General features: G+C 40.6%; 1 protein-coding gene and 1 long non-coding RNA gene across 7 annotated transcripts in view; one reads left to right on the top strand and one right to left on the bottom strand.

Moving 5' to 3' along the window:
* Positions 1–5,453: 5,453 nt before the first annotated feature.
* On the bottom strand, positions 5,454–11,172 carry LOC148107413 (uncharacterized). Its single transcript, XR_015722479.1, has 2 exons — positions 11,040–11,172; positions 5,454–10,363 (listed from the first exon to the last, which is right to left on the bottom strand). It is a non-coding gene; the product is annotated as an uncharacterized LOC148107413 (long non-coding RNA).
* The window catches only part of IL15RA (interleukin 15 receptor subunit alpha), a 59,837-nt gene continuing 46,343 nt past the window's right edge, over positions 10,351–23,844 (top strand). For 5 of the 6 annotated variants that reach the window (XM_087857751.1, XM_087857753.1, XM_087857752.1 and 2 more), the window contains exon 1: positions 11,201–11,323. In XM_087857751.1, the coding sequence (XP_087713877.1) occupies positions 11,227–11,323 (97 nt within the window). In that variant the 5' untranslated portion in view covers positions 11,201–11,226. Of the gene's footprint in view, positions 10,898–11,200; positions 11,324–23,844 lie in introns of those variants that run through there. The other variant, XM_087857755.1, reaches the window with a different exon arrangement.

A 23,844-nucleotide genomic window follows, 5' to 3' on the forward strand; every position in this document is an offset into this window, starting at 1 on the left:
AAGTCTTATTATTTCACAAATACATCCCATAAGGCTGTGGCTGCCAAAGATAGTGATTCCTCTGATGGGTCTGAGCAACGTAAATTGAAAACCTTCTGCAAAGGATTCACCATTCTAGATGCCATTAAGAACATTCATGATTCATGGGGCGCCTGGGTGGCACAGCGGTTAAGCGTCTGCCTTCGGCTCAGGGCGTGGTCCCGGCGTTGTGGGATCGAGCCCCACGTCAGGCTCTTCCGCTGGGAGCCTGCTTCTTCCTCTCCCACTCCCCCTGCTTGTGTTCCCTCTCTCGCTGGCTGTCTCTATCTCTGTCAAATAAATAAATAAAATCTTTAAAAAAAAAAAAAGAACATTCATGATTCATGGGAAGAGGTCTAAATATCAACACTCACAGGAGTTTGGGAGTCAATCCCAACCCTCATGGATGACTTTGAGGGCTCAAGACTTCACTGGAGGAAGTCACTGCAGATGGGGTGGAAACAGCCAGAGACCCAGAATTAGAAGCAGAGCCTGAGAATGGGACTGAACTGCTGTGATCTCATGAGAATCATGAACAGATGAAGCGTTGCTTCTTCTGGATGAGCAAAGAAAGTGGTTTCTTGAGATGGAATCTACTCCTGGTTAAGTTAACAACAGAGGATTTAGAATATTACGTGAACTCAGTGGATAAAGCAGCAGTAGGTTTGAGAGGACGGACTCCAATTTTGAAAGAAGTTCTACTGTGGGTAAAATGCTAGCAAACAGCATCACCTGCTACAGAGAAATCCTTTATGAAAGGAAGAGCCAACCAATGAGGCAAATTTCATTGTCGTACGAGTGTACCTGAGTTATGGAGTCCAGACAACTGGGTGAGCAAGTAGACCCAGCTAACAAGATAGTGGCCTTCAAAAGCTACTTAGATCTGATCTAGAAATGGAATGTTATAGGCCACTGATACAACCAGATGTTGCCTCAAAGACCCAAAGCATAAAATATTATAAACTGGGCTAGGTAGGTAACATGACGAGTCAGAATTTCTCCCTACACTTGAACTCACCAGATTAAATGAAGAAATGACCAGTGTTAATATGCCTTTATAGACAGACTAATTAGAATAATCTTGAATACCTTTTAACCTTAAAATGTTCTTGCAACTGTATTATAAATTCAATTATTTATTGTTTATATATAATAATAACAGGCTTCTTTTTCTTTAAAAATACAACATAATTGTATGTGCTTTAAAAATGAAATATAATAAAATTTATTTTAAACCACTAATGAAGATGTGAGGATAGGCTTAATAGTACATCAAAATTGATGAAAATAATGAGTACACTATATATTTTTCCTTCCATTGCAGAAATGAAAATAACATGGCTAATAAAAGGAAAATCTATAAGGAAAAAAAAACCCAACCCTATCTGAAATGTAATTTCTCTTTTTAGGTGTGTTGTTACAATATCATTTAGTTGTTAACAAGAGAGAACCTGAAAATAATAATGACAAATAAGATACATATTTAATATCTCTTTCTATTCAAGAAGTTCAAAGGAAGATGGTCCAGGCTGGTTTGGTCCTCCTGGTATCAGGGACCCAAACTTTTCTATCTTGTTTCTACTTTATGGGTGACCTGTGGCTTGCATTATCAAGAATTCTCAAGTTCCAATATGACTGCTGGAGCTCCAGTCTTTATGTCTGCATCTCAGCTAGAAAGGAGGAGAAAGAGCAAAGAATGGCACATCCCCTTCTTTTCAGGTTGCTCAAAATGAGTCACTAGATATAAAGCATATTTCTGTTTTCAAATTTCTTTTGCAACTAAAAGAGCAAATAAAAATTGTCTATTGGTTTTGGAAGAGTGTGTAAAGAGAGTGTCTGGAACATACGAACTATCATTTAGGTATGCAACAATCTTGCCTAACAGTCTCCCAGTCTACCAAAATCTAGACTTTAAATCTCTTATTGGTTAACTATTTTAGAAACATTTTATCTTTTCATTTAGTTGAAAACATTATCATTTTAGAAGCCTGTTTACTTTAGGTATATTATTTATTTAAAACAGCTACTTTACACTAGAAGTCTCCCTAATTAAATGATCAAAGTAAACTTTCACTGGAAAGCATATCTGCAAAACTGTATTACAGCTGTTGGCTTGCCATGTTTCAACTGAAAAAAAATTACCCAGCTTTAAAAATAAGATGTTTAACATTCCCATGAGAATTTTTAAATTTAATTTTTAAAGCAGATAATACAATATGTTTCAAAAATTCTAAAAAGGAGATTAATATTCAAAAACATAAATAACTTACATAACTTAAAAAATTTTTAAAACCTAATTAAAAAATGGGCAGAAGACATGAACAGACATTTTTCCAAAGAAGACGTCTAGACAGCCAACAGGCACATGAAAAGATACTAAACATCACTGATCATCAGGGAAAGGCAAATCAAAACCACAATGAGATGCCACCTCACACCTGTCAGAATGGCTAAAATCAACAACACAAGAAACAATGGACATTGGCAAGGGTATGGAGAAAGGGGAACTCTCTTACACTGTTGGTGGGAATGCAAACTGGTGCAGCCTCTGTGGAAAACAGTATGGAGGTTCCTCAAAAATTAAAACTAGAACTACCAGAATTCCAGCAACTCCACTTCCAGGTATTTATGTGAAGAAAATGAAAACACAATTCACACAGATGTATGCACCCCTGTGTGCATAGCAGCATTATTTACGGTAGCCAAGATACGTAAACAACCTAGGTGTCCATCTGTGGGTGAATAAATTGTTGTATGTGTACACAATGGAATATTACTTAGCCATAAAAAAGAAAGATCTTGCCATCTGTGACAACATGAATAGGACTAGAGGGTATTATGCTAAGTGAAGTCAGACAAAGTCAGACAAAGACCATATGATTTACCTTATATGGGGGAACCTAAAAAACACAGAAGCAAATAAACAAAACAAAATGGAAAGAGACTCACAGACACAGGAAACAAACTATTGGTTACCAGAGGGGAGGGGTGAAGAGATGGGAAAAACAGGTGAATGGGGTTGATTAAAAGGTACAAACTTCTGGTTACAAAATAAGTAAGTCACAAGGGTGTAATGTACACAGAGGGATTATACTCAATATTGTGATAACTTTGTATGGTGACAGATGGTAACTGTACTTCTCATGGGGAACATTTCATAATGTATAAAACTATCAAATCACTTTGATGTACATCTGAAACAAATAGGATCTTAATGTCAATGTGCTTTAAGAAAAAAGGAGGGGCGCCTGGGTGGCTCAGTCAGTTAAGCATCTGCCTTCAGCTCAAGTCATGATCCCAGGGTCCTGGGATTGAGCCTGCTTCTCCCTCTGCTCCACCCCCACCCCTGCTTGTGCTCACTCATACGCACGTGCGTGCTCTCTCTCTCAAAATAATAAATTAATCTTAAAAAATAAGAGGGCAAAAAAGTTTTTTTATAACTACACAGTATTCTCTTGTATGCATGCTACGTAATCCATCCAGTCATTTCCCTATTGATGGACATTTGGATTATTTCCAATTTTCACAATTATTAAGATGCTTTTTAATACATTGTTTATGATGTAGCTGAAGAAATCACTTGGGGGAAAAGAGAGAGAGAGAGAGAGAGAGAGAGAGAGATGACTCTAACTACAACTCTAACCCCAGAGAAAGAAAGTAATTTTAAGTTCATAAATAGCTTATGTTTCAACTCAAGATCCATAAATTCTCACATTTAAAAAATTACAATATTTATAATTTTATAGACATTTTATTCTTAACAGGTTAGGTCAAGGATTTTTTTTTTAAAGCTGATGAAAACTATGGATCCTTTCTGCAAAAAAGCACACACAGAAAAAAAAAAAAACACCAACTTTTTGCAAAATGTTCCAAGAGGTTATGGGTTAACTACCAATCATCCCATGATTGGTCATAGATCTAAGATTTTAAAATTCATGACTCAAACTCATTCCTGTAAACTACTCTTTCTGATTTCTAGCATGGTGAAGGAAGAGAAACACAGTTATTTTTTTATTTTTATTTTATATTTAGAGAGGGAGGGGTGAAGGAGCAGAAGGGAATGAGAGAGAGAATCAAGCAGGTTCTACATCCAGCATGAACCCTGACATGGAGGGTTTGATCTCACAACCCTGATATTATGACCTGAGCCGAAATCAGGAGTCCAACACTTAACCGACTGAGCCACCCAGGGGTGCCGGGCAACACTCTGAATAGTTGTCTGAATAAAAGATTACTATATGTTAGATGTTGCAAAGACTGTGGAATGGGCTTTGTTTGGCTTGCATGGTGTTTTGATTTTTTTTTCCCTAAGACAACAATCACTATTTGTAAACTGGAAGATTTCACGGAAGGATCTATATTTTTAAAATTTCTTTGAAAACTGAAAATCTGGTGACACTGGACACACATTGCACCCTTACGGTCTACAAGCACTTTCTTCCCACTCTCTCTTGTCTCCCACTCAACATCCCTGCTGTCTGGCCCTTCTAGACATTTGGGTTTGAGATTTCCAGATATATCTTGGGTTTGCAATATTGAAACCCTCAGGTTTTCTCCCTTTCTTCCTCGGTTTTATCCTAGTTATTTAGGGAAGAACCAAAAAACAAAGCTGAAAGCAAGAGATTCTTTAAAGGTTTTTCTCTTTTTCCAAGTTCTCTTCAGTAGGAGATGAGATGAGGAAGGTAGGCAAGGGTTGCGGAATGGAACAGTAAGGGCAGACCATCTTCTGTAAAGAGGAAGAAAGAATCCCACGGGTGAAGGACCAGTTGGGCTCCTAGGTAGATGAAGATCCGTAGGGGATGCTTGTGGTGTAATTGGGAGTGGAAGACGAAGCCATTTCATCTTATTTGGGTGTAGTCTCACTGTAGGAAGTGATAGCAGGAACATTGGGAACATTGGTTCCAGCTGTTGGAACTTATGTAGGGTGGAGTTTCTCTTACCATCTTCATAGGGCCTCCCCAACTATCTTCTTGGCGCTCTGGCATCCTGCCTTGACAGATGGCTCTGGCTTGGTATCATAAATGGTTCTAGTATTGCTCTCAACACTCTCAACTCCTAACTTGGACTTAACATTTTTAGCTGACAACTTTCTCTACAATCATCTTAGGTAGTTTACAAAGAATATATCAGTGTGTACCGGAGTTGTGTTAAGAAAAATAGGTCCGGGGGTGCCTGGGTGGCTCAGTGATTAAGTGTCTGCCTTCGGCTCAGGGCATGATCCCAGGGTCCTGGGATCGAGCCCCGCATTGGGCTCCTCCGCTGGGAGCCTGCTTCTTCCCCTCCCACTCCCCCTCCTTGTGTTCCCTCTCTCGCTAGCTGTCATTCTCTGTTAAAATAAATAAATAAAATCTTAAAAAAAAAAAAAAAAGAAAAGAAATATAGGTCCGGGTCAATAAAGTTGGAAAGCCACCAGTAAAAACCACAATAAGCAAAGAGACCATTACAACACAGTGTGATAATAGTACAGACAGAGAGGGGCCGACCCCAGACAGGGAAAGGGGGTCAAGGATTGTTTTCTGAAGGAGGTTCTTGAGCTGCATTTTAAAGGACAGGCAAATTGCAGTAGATGTGGGGACAGATATTCCCAGCAAAGGAAACTGCACAAAGGCTCAACATCCTTGTGACTCAAATAACAAGTACAGTAGTAATAAGATACACGATGTGAGTAAGAGGAAGAAGGGACCAGATCAGGAATCTTCCTCTCATCACTGGTGATGATTTTATACTGAGTTTATACCGAAGTCAGTGGAGAGCCACTGAAGGATGGGGAAGTATACAAAATTTAATTTCGGTTTTTAAATTTTTTAATGTTTATTTCCTTACTTATTATGCAGATTACTGCAGGAGCCCTCTAACTGGCCTCTTTGCTTCCACCGGCCCCCAGTCTACTCTCAACACAGAGTGATCCTTAAAAAATAAACTCCAAATGCCTCACTCCTCTTCTTCAAACCATACAGTGGCTCCCCATTTCACACAGGGCAAAAGCCGAAGTCCTTACACATGCCCCATGTAGCCTTGTTCCATGATACCTCCAATCTCTTCTGCTAATACCCTCCCCTTGCTCACTGTACTCCAGCCAGCCACTCTCTGGAATTCACCACGCATACCACTTCTGGCTAAGGACGTCTGCATGGGCTGTCTATTCTATCTGGAATATTCGTCCTCCCCACAGTCATCCACCCAGCAAACACCCTTGTCTCCTTCATGTCTTGGCTCAAATGAGAATATACTTAAAGCTGCACCTTTCCCATAAAACATTCTTGATCCACCTTTACCCTATTCTTCTTTTTCTCTCTATGCAGTATTTTACAATGTCCTATATAATCTATCTTTACCTAATGTACACACGAGTGTTCTGCATCGTAATAAGCAATCAGTTACTTTGTCTAAAAAACACTTTTTTTACATTCCATTATTCTTCTATAGTGTCTTTTCATATATATAATGTTACTTTATATCCATCAAGATGGGCCACAGGGCTGTGGTTTCAAATAGTGTTTTTGTATCGAATTTCTTTTCTTTTCTTTTTTACTTTTTAGATTCCATATATAACAAAGATCATACATTGTCTTTCTCTGTATTATTTCACTAAGCATAATGCCCCTGGGATCCATCCATGTTTTCACAAATGGCAAGATTTCACTCCTCTTTTTATGGCTGAATAATATTGCCGTGTGTGTGTGTGTGTGTGTGTGTGTGTGTGTGTGTGTGTGTGTAAAACAATTTCCTTATCCATTTACCCATTGATGCACTCAAGTTGTTTACATATCTTGGCTATTATAAATAATGCTGCAGTGAATATGGGGGAGCAGATATCTTTTCCAGTTAGTGTTTCTGTTTTCTTTGGATAAATACCCAGAAGTGGAACTGCTGGGTCTTATAATACTTCTATTTCTAATTGTCAAAAGAAACTTCCTACTGTTTTCCATACTGGCTGCAGCAATTCACATTCCCAGCAACTGTGCACCAGGGTACCTACTTCTCCACATCCTCACCAACACTTGTTATTTCTTGTCTTTTGATAATAGCCATTCTGAAAACAAAAACAGCTATTCTGACAGGTGTATCATGGTTTTGAGCTTTTCCATAATTCACAAAACCCTTCCACATCATAATTCTCACCCATATGCACAAAAGCGGATATCCACAGGGCTTGTGCAGGAGAGGTGCAGACAAGGTATTGCCAAAATAATAGTGGCAAACAGTGGCTTCTAACAAGTGTGTGGGGGGGATGTAATTCAGTTTTTCTCAAAGACTGAGAAGCGGTTCGAGAATTATCAGTGCTGCTGTTTTATCTGCATGACATCGATTCATTGCTGTCTTTTCTGCGTGCACAAGTACTAAGAAAAGAGCTACCTGGCCAATAGAATGCAGACTGGAGAGAATATGGCTTCAAAGTCAATTAAAAAGTAAACTACCCAAACAACTTGGAGTTCAAAAACAGAACAACTTTAAATAGTTGTTAAACTCTCTACTCTGACATGTTTAAATATTTAAAATTCAAAATCCATTTCGTAGCATAATTTTTTCAACTGCCAAAGCGATTACGTCATGGGTATGAGACTCCAGATTAATATATCTGGATGAGTTATCAAGAAATGAATTGACTTCTTGGCGATTTTTGCTTCCCAAGAACCATCACAAGGAAGAAAGTAAGAGGTGATTTTCCCCAAGACCAGGCAAGCTTTGATACCAGATTTTTGTTGATCTTGGCAGGTAGAATCTCAGAGCCAGATATGATACGACTTACAAAAATAAGGAAGTGGGATTGCTTTATATTTTGAGTACTGAGAAGCAATTCTTTCTCTTACATCTCGCTTTTGTTTTCTGTTCTTCAGCAAAACTCCTTCTATGGGCAGAGTAGTTTCCTTTCATTCCCTTCACCTCATTTCCGTGCACCTTGGTTTCCCCAGGCAGCCACAGCAGCTGGATGCCCTTATGCTGGTCCCATAGTTCCTAGTCAATATCTGCCACAGCCAAGTACATCATCACTTGGTGAGCACTAGAAATGCATCACCCCCCGTTCTGAGAACCTATTGTGCCTACTTCCTAAATGGTCCCATGAGTCTTCTTGCTGTCCTTCAAGCATCTTTGAATTACCACATGACCCAACAATTCCACTCCTAGGTCACTAAAATGAAAACATTTTACACAAAAGCATGGATGTGAATGTCCACATATATGACAAAACTGGATAGAACCAAACACACACACACACACACACACACACACACACACACGCACACACACACACAAATGAATGCATGGGAAAATCTGACAAAATCTGAATAAGGTCTATGCATCCCATTAACGTCCATTTCCTGGTGGTGCTACTCTCCTTAGTTATTCATAACAGCCCCCAAGTGAATATAACTCAAATATCCACAAACTGGTGAATGAAAAAACAAAATATGTAATATCTATCTAATGGAGTATTATTCAGTCATAAAAAGGAAGGAGGTGCTGATATACACTACAACATGGACAAAACCCAAAAACATTATGCTGAGAGAAACCAGACACAAAAGGACATGCTGTATGATTACATTTATATGAGTTATTCAGAATAGGCAAATCCACACAGATAGAAGTAGATTAGAAGTTACCAGGGGCTAGGAGAACAGAAACTGGGAGTGACTACTAACACACTGGGTTTCTTTTTGAGGTGACAGAAATATTCTGGAACTAGATAGTGGGGATGGTAGGGCAATATCTTGAATATACTAAAGACCACTGAGTTATACACTAAGAAAAATGGTGAATTTCATGTTATATGAACTTAAAAGTTTAAGACAAGTAAGAAAGAAAGAAAGAAAGAAAGAAAGAAAGAAAGAAAGAAAGAAAGAAAACAAAAGAAAGAAAGAAAGAAAAGGGGAAAGAGAGAAAAGACTCCATTAGCCTTGAGCCCCAGCTCTCCCCTTCTTGGTGACACAATCTGACATCTTACCCTCCAGCTCCAAGGGTCCACCATCTATCCCCCCACAGAGGACAGCCCACGGCTGAAGAGCCCACCACCAGACATTGTCCTTCCTGACCCCACAGCACTGTTCTCAACTTCAGCTCTGCTCTGAGTGATGGCTGCTGGCCACATTCCCCACCCCTGTCTGGACATGCTGATTTGGAGCCCCCAAAGGAATGGCCACCTGCCTCACCCCAAAGTATAGACACTGTACATCAGGAATCCAGCCATTCTGCAGTCAGCTCAATTTCCTTTGGCCTGAGAAAATGGGTCTTGGACTCCATTTGCAGAAAGAAAAATACCATATTGTCATGGGTGGAAGTTATGTTAAAGTCCTAACCCGCAGTACCTTACTGGATATAATGTCTTTACAGGGGTCATCAAGTTAAAATGAGATTATTTTAGGGTAGCTGGGTCCTAATCCAATATGACTGGTATCCTTATAAAAAGGAGAAATTTGGACACGGACACACACAGAAGAACGATGACGTGAAGATATGCAGGGAGAAGACGGCCATGGAACTGGAAAGATCCACCTACTAGCCCAGGAACCATGAGAATGGCCAGCAAACACCAGAGTCTGGAAGAGGCAAGGAAGGATCTGCCCGAGAGCCTTCCAAGAGAGCATGGCGGTGCCAACCCTGCTGGCCTCTAGAACTGGGAGACTCAGTTCGTGTTGTGTTAAGCCCCCTGGTTTCAGTGCTTTGTTATGGAGGCTCTAGAAACTAATGCCTGCGTAAAGCACAGGGCTGTCGGAGTGTGGATGGCAGAGATTCCTACATTTAAAAAAAGAAACCATCAGTGCTACTCATAAATGGAGTAAACTACTGATAGGACAACCTGAAGGGATCTCGAGGGAGCTACACTGGGAGGAAAAAAGTCCGCCTCTAAAGGTTACAGACTGAATGATTCCATTCAGAAGCATTCTTCCAGTGACAAAATCCTAGAGATGGAGCACAGATCCGTGGTGGCCAGGGCTTGGAGAGGGGCTGAGAGGAAGGCGGCTGTGGCTGTAACAGAGGAGGGGGAGGGATCCTTGTGATGGGTCCTGTGCCGTCTTGACAGTGTGGTCACAGACGGATCCCTGTGTGACAACCCTGCGTAGAGCTGACTACCCACGCAAATGAATGCATGGAAAACCACAAAATTTGCTGCAGGCCGTGGGTCTTCATGAAGGTCATTTTCCTGGTTGTGATACTGTATGATAGTGATTCCAGATGTTACCACGGAGGGAACAGACTGCAGCCCAGAGAGGTCTCGTCTTGCCTAATTTCACTCGTGTAACCGGGAATTTCTGACTATGCACCCAGAGCTTTCTCGTTACGGACGGGTCTTCAATAAAGTCAGGCTTCACTTGAGATCCCGAAAAAGAAAGAAAAAACCCACCTGCAAAAGAGGAAGACGGCAGAGTAGAAGTCGTCTAAAGAGAGGCACTGAGGTGCCGAGAGGAGTAACTGTCAGGCCCTTCATCCCTCTCCTCCCTCCCACGCCCCCTTCAACTGTCTGACGTGTTCTCGGGGAAGAAATGCGCAGCTGGACTGAGGCACAGTGCTGGAACCAGAGGCGCAGCGGGCACGAGCAGGCGGCACAGGAGGCAGGACACCCGACCGGCCACACCGCGGCGACACCTCCGCGGTCACCCAGACCGGAGATACCAGCGGAGCGCGGCGCACTCGCCCGCCAGCCCGGCAGAGCAGGGACACTAGGAAAACTGAAGCCGGAGCGACAGGCGGACACAAGCGCAGGGAAGTGATCCGGCGCCGAAGTCAGGTGTGAACGCCCACCAGCCGTGCTCACTGATAAGAGTTTGCTTCCCGATGGGGCCGCCTCCCTCTGCGACGGGACACAAGACCAAGTGGACTTCTGGGGTCCCCAGAGGCGAGGAGAGAAGAGAAGGGGAAGGACCCCAGGCCTCTGCAGGTGACGGTCCGGGTCCCCGCTCCGCGCAGCCAGCGGCGCTCCGGGGACGCGGGCGGCCGCGCGGGGGGCACGACGGCTGCCGGGGCTTTTTCTAGAGGAGGGGGTGGGGATGCTGAGTCACGGATCTGTCACTGCTTCTTACCTCTCCCCAGCCCTCCGGGGGCTAAAGCAAAAGCGAAAGCGAATGCGACTCGCGGGGCGGCCAGTCCCGGGAGCTGCGCCCGCCACCTCCTCCGGGACTGTCCGGCATCTGCCCGCGCGGCTGCGGGGCGTCGGGGCCGCTGCGAGCCCAGGGGCCGGCGGCCGGGAGTGCGGCCGAGCGTCGGGCCATGGCCCGGGGGCGGCTCTCTGGCTGCAGGGTCAGCGCCCTCCCCGCCCTGCTGCTGTTGCTGCTGCTGCTGCTGCTGCTCCGGCCGGCGACGCCGGGTAGGGAGAGGCGTGCGCCCCTGGCGGGGCGGCGGGGGAGGCGGCCGGGGCGCCCGAGGCGGGTGGCAGCGGCCGCGACTCGGTGCCCGGGAAAGGGCGGTGAGCCCGCGGGGCAGAGGGGACGGGGCGCTGCGCCCGCGCGCGGGGACACGTGCAGGCAGCGGTGGGGAGGGCAGCGCCGAGAGCCGACCCGCCCCAGCTTGCAGGGTCATCCAGGGAAGGGAGTCGTGCGGCCAGGCTTTGAATTCCACGTCTTCCCATTTCCGAGGCAAAGGGAAGACGCTGGGTTTGCAGCGGCGGCTCTGGGTGGGAGTTTCACAGCAGTTTAGAGAAATGCGTGAAGGCGGTTCTCCGAGCCCCACGAGGAAAGCTGTGTAGATGCCGCACCGCACGCAGTACCCGCAGGGCTGCGAGGAAATCGACCTGGTCTCTGCCCTCAAACAAAAGGAAATAACACGAGTGGGTGATGGCAGGATGGGGTAGAGACTGCGTCCCTGAGGACAGAAACGGTGTTGGGCAGGTTGCGTTCCTGCGGCACCTGGAAGCCACTCCAAATTCTTAAGCAGCAGGAAACCGTGGAAGGGCGCGGGAGTGCTGGGGCTGCCTGGAATAGGCGCGCTCAGGCAAAGGGGGAAGAAATGAAGTCGGTGATGGCTTGGTGTATTCCAGATGAACGTAGGTCGCATAGATAAAATCTCGGCAGGAAGAGCCCAACGAGTGACTCATAGGTTTTCATCCCGGGTAGCTAGACAGGAGGGAGGAGGCTTTATCCTTGTCGGCGCTTCTTATCATCAGGGAGCAATCTGAGGGTCTGATGAAAGCTAGGAACCCTCTCCCCAGAAAAATGCATGAATGCACATGCATCTAATTTGGGGTCCAGGGACCCATTAAAGCCCATTCATAGATTCTCCAAGAGTTAGTTAACCCCATGATCTCTCTGTGTGTGCGTGTGTGTGTGTGTGTGTGTGTGTGTGCATGCGTGTGCTTTAAGGCAAGCCTCCCAATAATTTACACCCAGTCGGGCGAGCTATCTCCCCAGGACTTGCTCAGAGGCATCTGCCCACAGTTGCCGCAGGCCCGCTTGGTGTGAACCCTGCAGCTCTGCAGGGTTTCATCAAGTTTTATTTCCTTGAGACTATGAATTTTTCCCCGCACATCTGAGAATCTGACTTATGTTGGTGACCCAGTCAGTTCCTCTCATGTCCCTAGCCAGGGTGCCCGGTAGCCAGCCGACTGGGGCACCTCTACCAGCACCGTGTGAAAGTGAGGAGCAGCTTTAGTCCAAGCCCAGCAAGTGCAGAGAACTCTGCAGGCAGGACCTCCAGAGCGCATCACCTACAGCCTCGTGTTTGACCTCACAAGGGCACTGCTCCCATTCCGCAGCTCCTGGTGTTTCCTAGTGTTTCTTGAACGGGTTTAGTGAGATATAATAGATAATAAACTTCATACATTTAATTACATGATTTGATACGTTTGGAGGTAAATGTATACATACACTCATGAGACCATCATGATCAAGAAGGTAAATCTAATCATCACTACCAAAAGTTTCCTCTTGTCCTGCATAACCCTTACCTGCCACCCAGCCCTATCCCCCAGGCCACCACCATGGGATTTTAGTCGCTTTGGACTTGCTACCATTTCTAGAATGTTACATAAATGAAATCATACCATATGTATTCTTCCTTGTCTGGCTACTTTCAGTCATGGTAATTGTTCTGAGAATTTTTCATCTTGTAATTTGTATCAATAGCTCATTCCTTTTTATTGCTGAGAAGTATTTCATGGCATGCGTATCACACCGTTTGTTTATCTGCTCGGTTGTCACTGGACGTCTGGGTTGTTTCTGGTTTGGGGCTGTTACACTTAAAGCTGTTATGAACATTCATATGTCGGTTTTGTGTAGACACAGGCTTCCATTTCTTTTGTGTAGAGACAGTGAGAGCGGAATGGCTGAATCATATGACATGCATGTGCTTAACTTTTTATTCCCACCACAGCGGTATGTGAGTTCCAATTCCTCCACATCCTTATCAGCACTTGGTAGAGTCACTCTTTCTTTTTTCCTAGAAAAAATTTTTCCAGCTTTATTGAGATATAATTGACATATAACATCATGTAAGCTTAAGGTGTATGACACGATGATTTAGTATATGTACATCTTGTGAAAGGTTTACCGCAATAAGGTTAACGCATGCATCACCTCATATATTTACCAAACTCTGTGTGTGTGTGTGTGTGTGTGTGTGTTCAGTTTCTTTAATTGTACCCATTCTAATAGGTGTGTAGTGGACTCTTGTATTTTTTCCTCATAGTTTTTAATTTGCATTTTCCTAATAACCAATGATGTTGAGCATCTTTTCATGTGCTTATTTGCCATCAAATACATCTTCTTTGGTAAAGTGTCTGGTTACACCTTTTGCCCTTTTAAAAATTGAGTTGCTGAATTATTATTGAGTTTCAAGAGTTCTTTATATATTTGGGATACAAGACCTTTATCAGATACGATGTGCAAATATTTTCTCAGAGTCTGTGGCTTGTTTTTGCATTCTCTAAACAGTGTCTGATGAAGAACAGAAAATTTTAATTTTGATGAAGTTCAGTTTATTTCTTTTATGTATTATACTTTCAATGTCATCGCTAAGAAATCTTTGCCTAACTCAAGGTCACAAAGGTTTTCTTCTAGATATTTTATACCTTTAAGATTTTACATTTCTGTCTGTGAATCATTTTGAGTTAATTTTTTATATAATATAAAGTGTGGATTGAAAGTTCCATATTGGCTTGGTTTGGGGTTTTTTTTGCATATGGATATCCAACTGTCCCAGCACTATTTGTTGAAAAGATGATCTCAGCTGAATTGCTCTCACACCTATTTTGAACATCAGATGTTCATATACGTGTTGGTCACCATGGACAAAACATCAGTCTGTGAAAACCAATTCTATTTCTATACATTAGCAATGAGCAATTGGTTGAAATTTAAAAATATATGCATCATTTGCAATAGCATTAAAAAGTATGAACCACTTATGCATAAATCTGACAAAAGATGAGAAAGACCTGTACATTAAAAACCACAAACCACTGCTGAGAGAAATTAAAGCAGACCTAAACAAATGGAGACATACACTATACTCACAGACTGGACAAATCAGTAGGTAACCATTTGCTCCCCCCACCCCTCCCAGTCAAAATTTCAGCAGGCTTTCTTGTAAAAATTAACAAACTGATTGCAAAATTCTCATGGAAATGCATAAGACCCAGTATAGCCAAAACAACTTTGAAAAACAACTTTCTCTGAGTTGGAGAAATAACACTTCTGATTTTGAGACTTACTTTAAGGTAACAGTAATCAAGACAAGGTGGTTATAGGGTAAAGATGAACAAAGGGCTAACAGAACAGTCTGCACCTAATGTTTTTGAATGAGCTTGGAAGGGAAGTGGATACAAATTATTAAATTTGCTACTTGGTACTATGATCCTGATCAGAAATTATAGAGAGAAGCCCATTCCTCATCACCAGCAGAACAAATAATACAGTCTCAGATATGTTCTGAGACTAGTTTGCAGTGCTAGCAGACACAGCAAATTGCTGTTATCTGTTCTTAGTCAAAAGCCACTTTTGGAGGGGAAACCCATCATCTTACACAAGAAGTAATTTACTTCTTAAAGATCCTCACAACCTGAAAGACTGCAGATAATTTGCCAAAAGCAGCTAAAGATGAGGATTTGTTTGAAGATAAATACACCTCACCAACCTGGGTTCTGTTGTACACGGTGTTAGTATGCTTTGGGGTGGTTTTACAACTTCTGTGTCTTTAAACATTTTTAAAACCACTTTTCAGAATTCTGGGGAGTTTTGCCCAAACCTTTCATTTTCTATTTCAGATCAATTTATCCAGTTATTATTGTTTTGTGCTGCTACTCATAGCAAAAAAAGTCATAAAAACTTAAATGCACAAATTATGGGATTTATTGAACTCAACGTAAATGTTCAACAGTGGAGGACTGCATAAAGTTGCTTTCAAATAATGTGCCTCATATTATTCAGTTTTTACTAGAAGATCTAGAAGTAGCTATCATTAAGTAGGGAGACACTATGGGGTGTGTGTGTGTGTGTAGTTGTCTGCCTTTTCTTATTTTTCTGTCATCATTTAAATTGACTTTGTAAAAAAGAAAATAAAGCTACAAAAGAAGTAGCTCAAAAAAGTTATAGAATTTGGGGTTTTTTTCAGAACCATTTTTTTACAATAATATTTTTTTGTTATGTTAGTCACCATACAGTACATCCCTAGTTTTTGATGTAAAATTCTATGATTCATTACTTGCGTATAACACCCAGTGCACCATGCAATACGTGCCCTCCTCACTACCCATCACCGGCCTATCCCATCCCCCAGCCCCCTCCCCTCTGAAGCCCTCAGTTTGTTTCTCAGAGTCCATAGTCTCCCGTGCTTCATTCCCCCTGCTGTTTACCTCCCCTTTCTTCTCCTACCGATCTTCCTACTTCTTATGTTCCATAAATGAGTGAAACCATATGATAATTGTCTTTCTCTGCTTGACTTATTTCGCTTAGCATTATCTCCTCATTAACTAATCGCAGCAGATCTTGTTTGGCAATGTTTTCATGACTTTATAATATAATTTTGCAAAGTGGAACCAATTTAGGGTTATAGAACTATAAAGTCACCATAGATAACATTCGTGCGTACGTTTTATACTAGTTTACACATACAGTTTACAGTTTACGATTTGTTTAAGCAGTTCCTCATTGCTAGAGCTGTGTACAGGCTGGATATTTAGGTTGTTTCAAAATGTCCGATGTTCTAAAAAAGCACAGAGTAGGAACAACTGGATGAAAATAAGCTATATAGAGCAAAAAGGGCAAGGGAAAACTCCTCAAAGTCTAAAAAAAGGTGGCAGAAATGCTTCTGGGGATATTCATTTTCAATCGAATCAGTACTTCAACGAACTTGTTTTGGGCTAAAGCACTTTTGCCAAATTGATTTTACTAAATAGGGTGTAACTACGTAAATAAATGTATAAAATCCCCTAGTATATATACTCAGAGTCATATCCCTGTTACTCATTATACATGGTTGATGTTATCTGAATGTTTTCTACTAGGAAAGACTTGATTTTCCTCTGAGCAGTAGGGAGCCACTGAAGGTCTCTGGGCAGGAAGGACATTACTGGACCTTCATGGTAGAAAGATTACTTTTGTAAAGAATGTGAAGAGTAAACTGTAGTCAAGAGGGTCTGGAGGCAGGCAGCCAAGTTGGAGACTTTTGCAACAGTTCCTGTAAATGGTGATGAAATCCTGAGCCAAGACAGTCTCAATAAGGAAGAGGGGAAGGGGCAGATTTCCTCTTGAGTCTTACAAGCATAGAGTGTATTTCATTCTTTCCCTTTTGTTTGCTCTGTAGCCTATAGCACTCAACTGCTCCAAGCCCTCATAAATCAATATTGAAGGACCCCAACCAAGACGAATTCATTTACCACACAAAAGGTGGGTTGGGAATTTCAGTTAAGGAGCCTGAGAGAGAAAGACCAGGATTGATGAGTTAGAGATTATGGCGTGGGTAGAGCGCGTACTCACAGCGAGTGCCAAAAGGAAATGAACGTGTTGGCTTGGCTGGCATTTCAGCTAGAAAAATAATGAAGGAGAATGCATTGCTGTGAACATCGGGGCCTTTTGCTCTCGATGCATCAGCTCACAGCGAGCTCCTTGAGGGGGAAATTACATCTGATACTTCCTACCACACTTCGCATGCTGTAGACATAGAAATGGTAGAATAAGAGAAAAAAAATATTGGAATGGATTCTGACTCTCCTCAAAGGATGGGAGGGGCATGCTAACACGAAACCTTTTGAACTCTGGATACGAGACTAGGCCAAGGATACTTACTATATTAGACTGCATTAGCCGACTTGATAAAGAAGTCTGGTTCACAAGTTCTGCAAAGTAGAGAAAGGTGTGGCCCTACACACTATTTAGGTGACTTCAGTTATGATCACTAAAACTTTATATGGGTGGGGTTTTGTGTTTTTTTTTTGTCTACTTAAGAGTTTCTAAAATCCCAGAACCTCAAGTTTACAACTATTTACATTATTTCATCCATTTCTCTCTGTATATTCATAAGCCACTAACCCCCAGAAGGCACCCATCACGTACCAGGCTTAGCACTGTGGGAGTACCAGAGAACTTTGAGATATGTTCACCACCTCCAAAGAGCTCACGATCTGTAAATAAGGCAACACTTGCTTACTTGGAATATCTAAGGAACAATGTTAAGAGAAAATATAGAGAGAAATTATAATTGAAGTGACTGGGGTCTCTAGAAAGAAAGGTTATTGATACAATCAAATGTATTATCTCCAGTGTCCTGATGAGAGAGTCTAGCTTTGCAGGGTAAATAACGGGCCATCATGTGGCAGATGGGGCCGGCTTCAGTATACCGATATCCTTGTGCATTCATATACCAATTATTATCTTTCTTCGAGGCCTGTTCACAATCTGCTAGACCACCAGCAGAATGACAGAGTAGATAATCTGAAAAATCCTCCTGCTACAAAACACCCAGAAATGATGAATAATACAGAGCAAATATCTACTAAAATCCAGACCCAATAAAAAAATGTAATAACTATTTAAAGCAAAAAAAAAATCTATTTTGGTGTTCGTAATATATGTAGAAGCAAAATGTATGTCAACAATATTACAAAGGCTGTGAAAAGAGAAATGGAAGGATAATGCTTAAGGTTCTTAAACTGTGTATGTGAAGCGGCGTAATGTCACTTGTAGGAGAACTGTGATGAGGTAAAGATATATACCATAAACACTAAAGCAACCACCAAAATCACATGATTGAAAGAATTACAGTTAGTAAGCCAACAAAGTGAGTAAAACAAAATCATGAAATATACTCAAATAATCTCACGACAGGATCATCTCCATAGAAAATCCTACGGAATCTACAAAAATGCCCCTAGAATAAGTGAGCACAGCAAAGTTGCAGAATACACAGTTAACTTACAAAGATCAGTATATAAAATACTAGCAACAAGCAGTTAGAAATTGAAAAAATTAGAAAATACTGAAAAAAAACACCATTTGTGTTGACGTAAAAACCAGGAAATATTTAGGAATATATCTGACAAAAAAAATGTACAAAATCTGTAACCAAAAACTATAAAACGTTTCTCAGATAAATTACTGAAGATTTAAATAAACTGAGATACTGTGCGTATAGATATTAAAAAGATTCAATATTATTAAGATGTCACTTCTTCCCCAACTTGATCTATATAGATTTCATGCAATTACAATCAAACTTTCAACAGGATTTTTTTTTCTTTTGGGTAGAAACTGATATACTGATTCTAAAATTCATTAAGGGACCAAACTCAACTTTGAAAATGATTAACAAAGATTTATTATAAAGCTACAATAATCAACACAGTGTAGTATCGGCATCACGATTAACAGCAAATAGATCGATGGGACAAAATAGCAAGTCCAGAAATAAACCCACTCATACTTGGCCCTAGCTCAGGATCCTATACCAGCACCACTAGAGGTCCATACTGTGGGATAAGGGGAAGGAAGCTTTTTCCTACACAAAACCTGTAAAGATCCAGGGGAGAAGCTGACTGCAAGGAAGTAAGGAGCACTATAACTGAAAGCCCCAAACCCACGAGCCAGACACACAGGGCCTGCCTAAGACTGGCAGGACTAGGACAACAGAAACTTCTCCTGACCCCACCACCTCCAGGCAAGCAAACACCAAGTAACAAGGACAGCAGTCACCCGCTGAGGGTGTGGTGGGCAGAAGTGTGGAGATAGCTTCTTGGGGTTTAGATACATAGAGAAGGACGAAAGATGAGGGTTGATTAGGAACACAGAAAAACCCTCTGGCCCTCCAGCACCCAACCTAAGCACAAGATAACACTACAGGAATTTGAAGCCAATGGTGTTCTGAGGCAACCTTAGCACAACCAAATCCAAACCCAATTCAACAACTGACTAGACCGACTCAATCCCCCCACACTGTCAGTCTCACCAAAGAAGTTTCCCATTTTCAAGCATAAATACTACTTACCTCAGTTCTATACACATAGTCCAGCATTCAATCAAAAATTATGTGACACACAAAAACGCAACAACAACAACAACACAATCCCATCATCAAGGGACAAAGCAATAAATAAGATTCAGAGATGACCCAAAAATCAGAACTATGAGACTAGCAGTTAAAATAAATACCACTAACCACTAAGGCTCTGGTGGAACAGATGGACGGTGTTTCTGAACAAATGGGGAATTTCAGCTGAGAGAGGGAAACTCTAAGAAACTATCAAATGGAAATGTTAGAAATTAAAAAGAAACCCAACAAACAGTAACAGAGATGAAGAAAGGTTTCAACAAGCTTATCAGAACACTTGATGAAGCCAAGGAAAGAATCAGTAAGCCTGAATATAGGTCAGTAGAAATTACTCGAACAGAAAGGCAAAGAGAACAAGTGAGAGAGAGAGAAAAAAAAGTGAGACAAGGTATCCAAGAGCCATAGGACAACAGAAAATGGTCTAATATATGTGTAACCAGAATTCCAGGAAAAAAAGAGAATGGAGCAGAAGAAATATTTGAAGAGATAATAGTTGAGAATGTCCCCAAATTTATAAAAGATATTAAGCCACAGATCCAGGAAGCTCAGAGAACACCAAGCAGGATAAATGCCCACCCCTCTCCCACCCAAAACACCCTCCCAAATAAACACGTTGTATTCAAAGCACTGAAAAGCAAAGATGAAGAAAAACTGTGATGAAGTAAAGATATATTACACACAGAAGAATAAAGATAAGAATTACAGCAGACTTCTTATCAGAAATTCCTCAAGCCATAAGAAAATTAATCAACATCCTTAAAATGCTAAAATAAAACAAAACAGAAAAACCTGTCAAGCCAGAGTTCTAGAACCAGGATAATCAGTTATCTTTTGAAAACTGAAAGCAAAATAAAGACTCTCTGACAAAAAAAGTGAAAGGATTCATCACCAGCAGACTCACACTCTAAGAAACACTTTAAAAAGTTCTTTAGGCAAAAGGATTATAATCCTAACAGAAACTTGGATCTATAAAAAGAGAAACTCTGGAAATGATTAAAATGGAAGCAAATAAAATATATTTGTTCTTTTAAATCACTCTAAAGAATATCTGACTGTCTAAAGCGAAAATAGCAAAGTATTGCATTTATAGAATATATAAAAGCAAAGTGTATGACAGCAAAAAAAAAATGGGAGGGAGAAATTCTAAGTAGCATTGGTAGAATTCTTAACTGTAGGTGAGGTGCTGTAATATTATTTGAAGGTAGCCTTTGATAAAATAAAAATGTATAGTGTACCTTAGTGAAACCACTAAAAATAATTTAAAGTGGTACGTAAAATAAGCCAATGATGACTTTACAGTGGGATAAATAAGTAATAGTTAATCCGAAAGCAGCCAGGAAAGAGGAAACATGAACAATGGTCAGATGGAACAAATAGAAAACAAAAAGCAAGATGGTAGGCTTAAATCCAGCCACATCAATAATTACATTAAATACAAGTGATCTAAACACACCAATTAAAACACAGAGATTCTTCAACTAAATTAAAAAAAAAAAAAAGCTCCACTATATGTTGACTACAAAATAGCAACTTTGAACATACAGGCAAAGATAGGTTAGAAGAAAAAGGATGGGAAAATATATACCATGCAAACAATAATCAGAAGAAATCTGGAGTATTCGTATTAATAGCAAACAAAGCAGACATCAGAAGAAGGAATATTACCAGGGATAAAGAAGGACATTACATAATAAGGGGGTTAATTCACCCAGAAGACACACCTACCCAACAGAGATTCAAAATTCATAAAGTAAATCTGATAGAACTGAAAGAAGTAAAATACAAATCCAGGATTATAGTTAAAGACTTTAACACTATTCCTTCAGTTAAAAAAAAAGGGGGGGGGGAAACGGTAAATATAGAGAAGATCAAAACTTTAATCTAACCGGCATTTACAGAAGACCCCCGTCCAAGAACCAGATGACACATTCTTTTCAAATACATATGGAACATTCACCAGGAGAGACCATACTGTGGGCCATAAAGCAAACCTCAACAAATTCCAAATCATTGAAATTACACAGAATATGTCCTGTAACCACAATGGAATTGAATTAGAATGCCTTAACAGAAAAGTATATGGAAAATCCTCAGGTATGTCAAAATTCAACAAAACGCTTATAAATAACCTATGGGTCAAAGAAGAAATGATAAGGGGAAAACAGAAAACGTTTTTAGTTGAATGATAATAAAAATACATTTAAATAAGTTATAATTTGTGAAACTCAGTTAAAAGAGATCTTAGGAAGAAAATATTAAGTGCTTGTATTAGAAAATAAGTCTCAAATCAGTGATCTAAGCTTCTACCTGAAGAAACCAGACAACAATGAGCAAATTAACCCTAAGCAGAAGGAAGGAAATGATAATGATAAGAGCAGAAATCAATGAAATTGCATGCAGAAAAATAGAGAATATCTATTAAACTAATGGCTGGTTATTTGAATAGATCAATAACATTATAAATCTCTAACCAGACTGATCAAGAAGAAAAATGAATCAACATGAATTACATTGGGAATGAAACATTGGGAAGGAAAAGGAACACCACTGCAGATCCTATGAATATCCGATGGGTCATATAGTTCTATTATGAATAACTTTATGTCTGTAAATATGACCACTGAGGTAAAATGGACAAATTCATTGAAACACGAATATGAAAGCCCATTCAGGAATAACCTGAGTTGTCTTAGATCTTAGAGGGTTAAAGTTGTAGTTTCAAACAACTCTAACAAAAAATTTCAGACCCAGATGGCTTCCCTGGCTAACTCTAAAGAAAAAAAAAAAATCAACAAAGCTTTGCAAATTTGAGTGACGGCCAAATACTCAACAACAGCAGTGGGATGTTCAGCGAATGCAGAAGTCTATGCCGCACAAAACTGACATTTAAGAAAGATAGTGAAATAAAGACTCAAAGGAAGAGAAAATAATAACAGATCATGGCATTAAAGCATCTCTAAGGTTCTTGTATTGCTGGGGAGAAGGCTGTGGATGTCACATCTCCATGTTATTATGGACGTATGTTAGAGAGGTTAGTATAATCACTACATGGAGATAGGTCGCTTAACACAGAATGGTAACAGTTCTAAAGCACGGCCTCAACATATACGAGTGAAAAATGGTCAGAACTATCATAAAAATTAACAAGTATACAATCATAATGGAAATGTTTAACATACCTATTTGATGGATCAAATGTGAAAATAAATCAGTAAGAACACAAAAGTTGTGAAAATTAACAAGCTTGATCAAATATGGAACACTATGTCTAACTGAATAATACATGTTCTTTTCAAACACACAGAGAACATTTATAAAAACTGACTATGTGTTGCCAGGCCATAAAATCAGCCCTGATTCATTTCAAATGATAGTTATTATCTGACCACAAGGAATACAAGTCAGAAAAAAAATTACTAGAAAATTAACTAGGACAAAACAAAACAAAAGCACCAAACACCATCTTCTGCAAACTTAGAGCTGTAAGTACCGACTTTAGAAAATAAGGGAAGCTTCACATTATGAGCTAAGCATCCAACTACAGATATTATAAAAAAGCAGAATAGGGGTAGCGCCTGGGTGGCTCAGTCAGTTAAGCGTCTGCCTTCAGCTCAGGTCATGATCCCAGGACCCTCCTGGGATCAAGTCCCTCATCAGGCTCTTTGTTCAGCAGGGAGCCTGCTTCTTCTTCTCCCTCTGCCCCACCCCCACTCTCGCATGCACTCTCTCTCTCTCTGTCAAATAAATAAATAAAATCTTTTTTAAAAAGCAGAATAGGTCCAATAGAAGTAGAAAGAGCAACACGATAAGGATAAAAACAGATATAAATAATACTGAAAACAGATGTACATTAGAGAGATGCACAAAATCCAAAAGTTGGTTCTTTAAAAATATCTACTCAAATGAAAAAACCTCTAGCAGAATTAATCAAGAATAAAAGAGAATGCATAAACAAACAATATTAGGCATGTAAAAGAGGGCATAAATAAAATATTTAAAATACCTTTATGCTAATAAGTTTGATAGTGTAGATGACAAATCCTTATTTAAAACCAAAACAAAACAATTTACTGGGATGCCTGCTTGGTTAAGCGTCCAGCTCTTAATTTCCACTCAGGTCATGATCGAGCTCACATTGGGCTCCACACTCAGCGTGGAGCCTGTTTAAGATTCTTCTCTCCCTCTCCCTCTGCCCCTTCCCCCTCTAAAAATAAACAAACAAAAAAACAATTTACCAAAACTAACTCAAGAAGAAATAGAATCAATAAACCTAAAGATTCACTTTCAAAACAGGAACAAGACAACGTTTCACACCATAACCCCTCCTCTTCAACCTTATACAAGAAGTCCAAA

This window comes from Ursus americanus, chromosome 31 (assembly GCF_024610735.1).
Source record: "Ursus americanus isolate L20-20 chromosome 31, mUrsAme1.1.p, whole genome shotgun sequence".
Lineage (NCBI taxonomy): Eukaryota > Metazoa > Chordata > Mammalia > Carnivora > Ursidae > Ursus > Ursus americanus.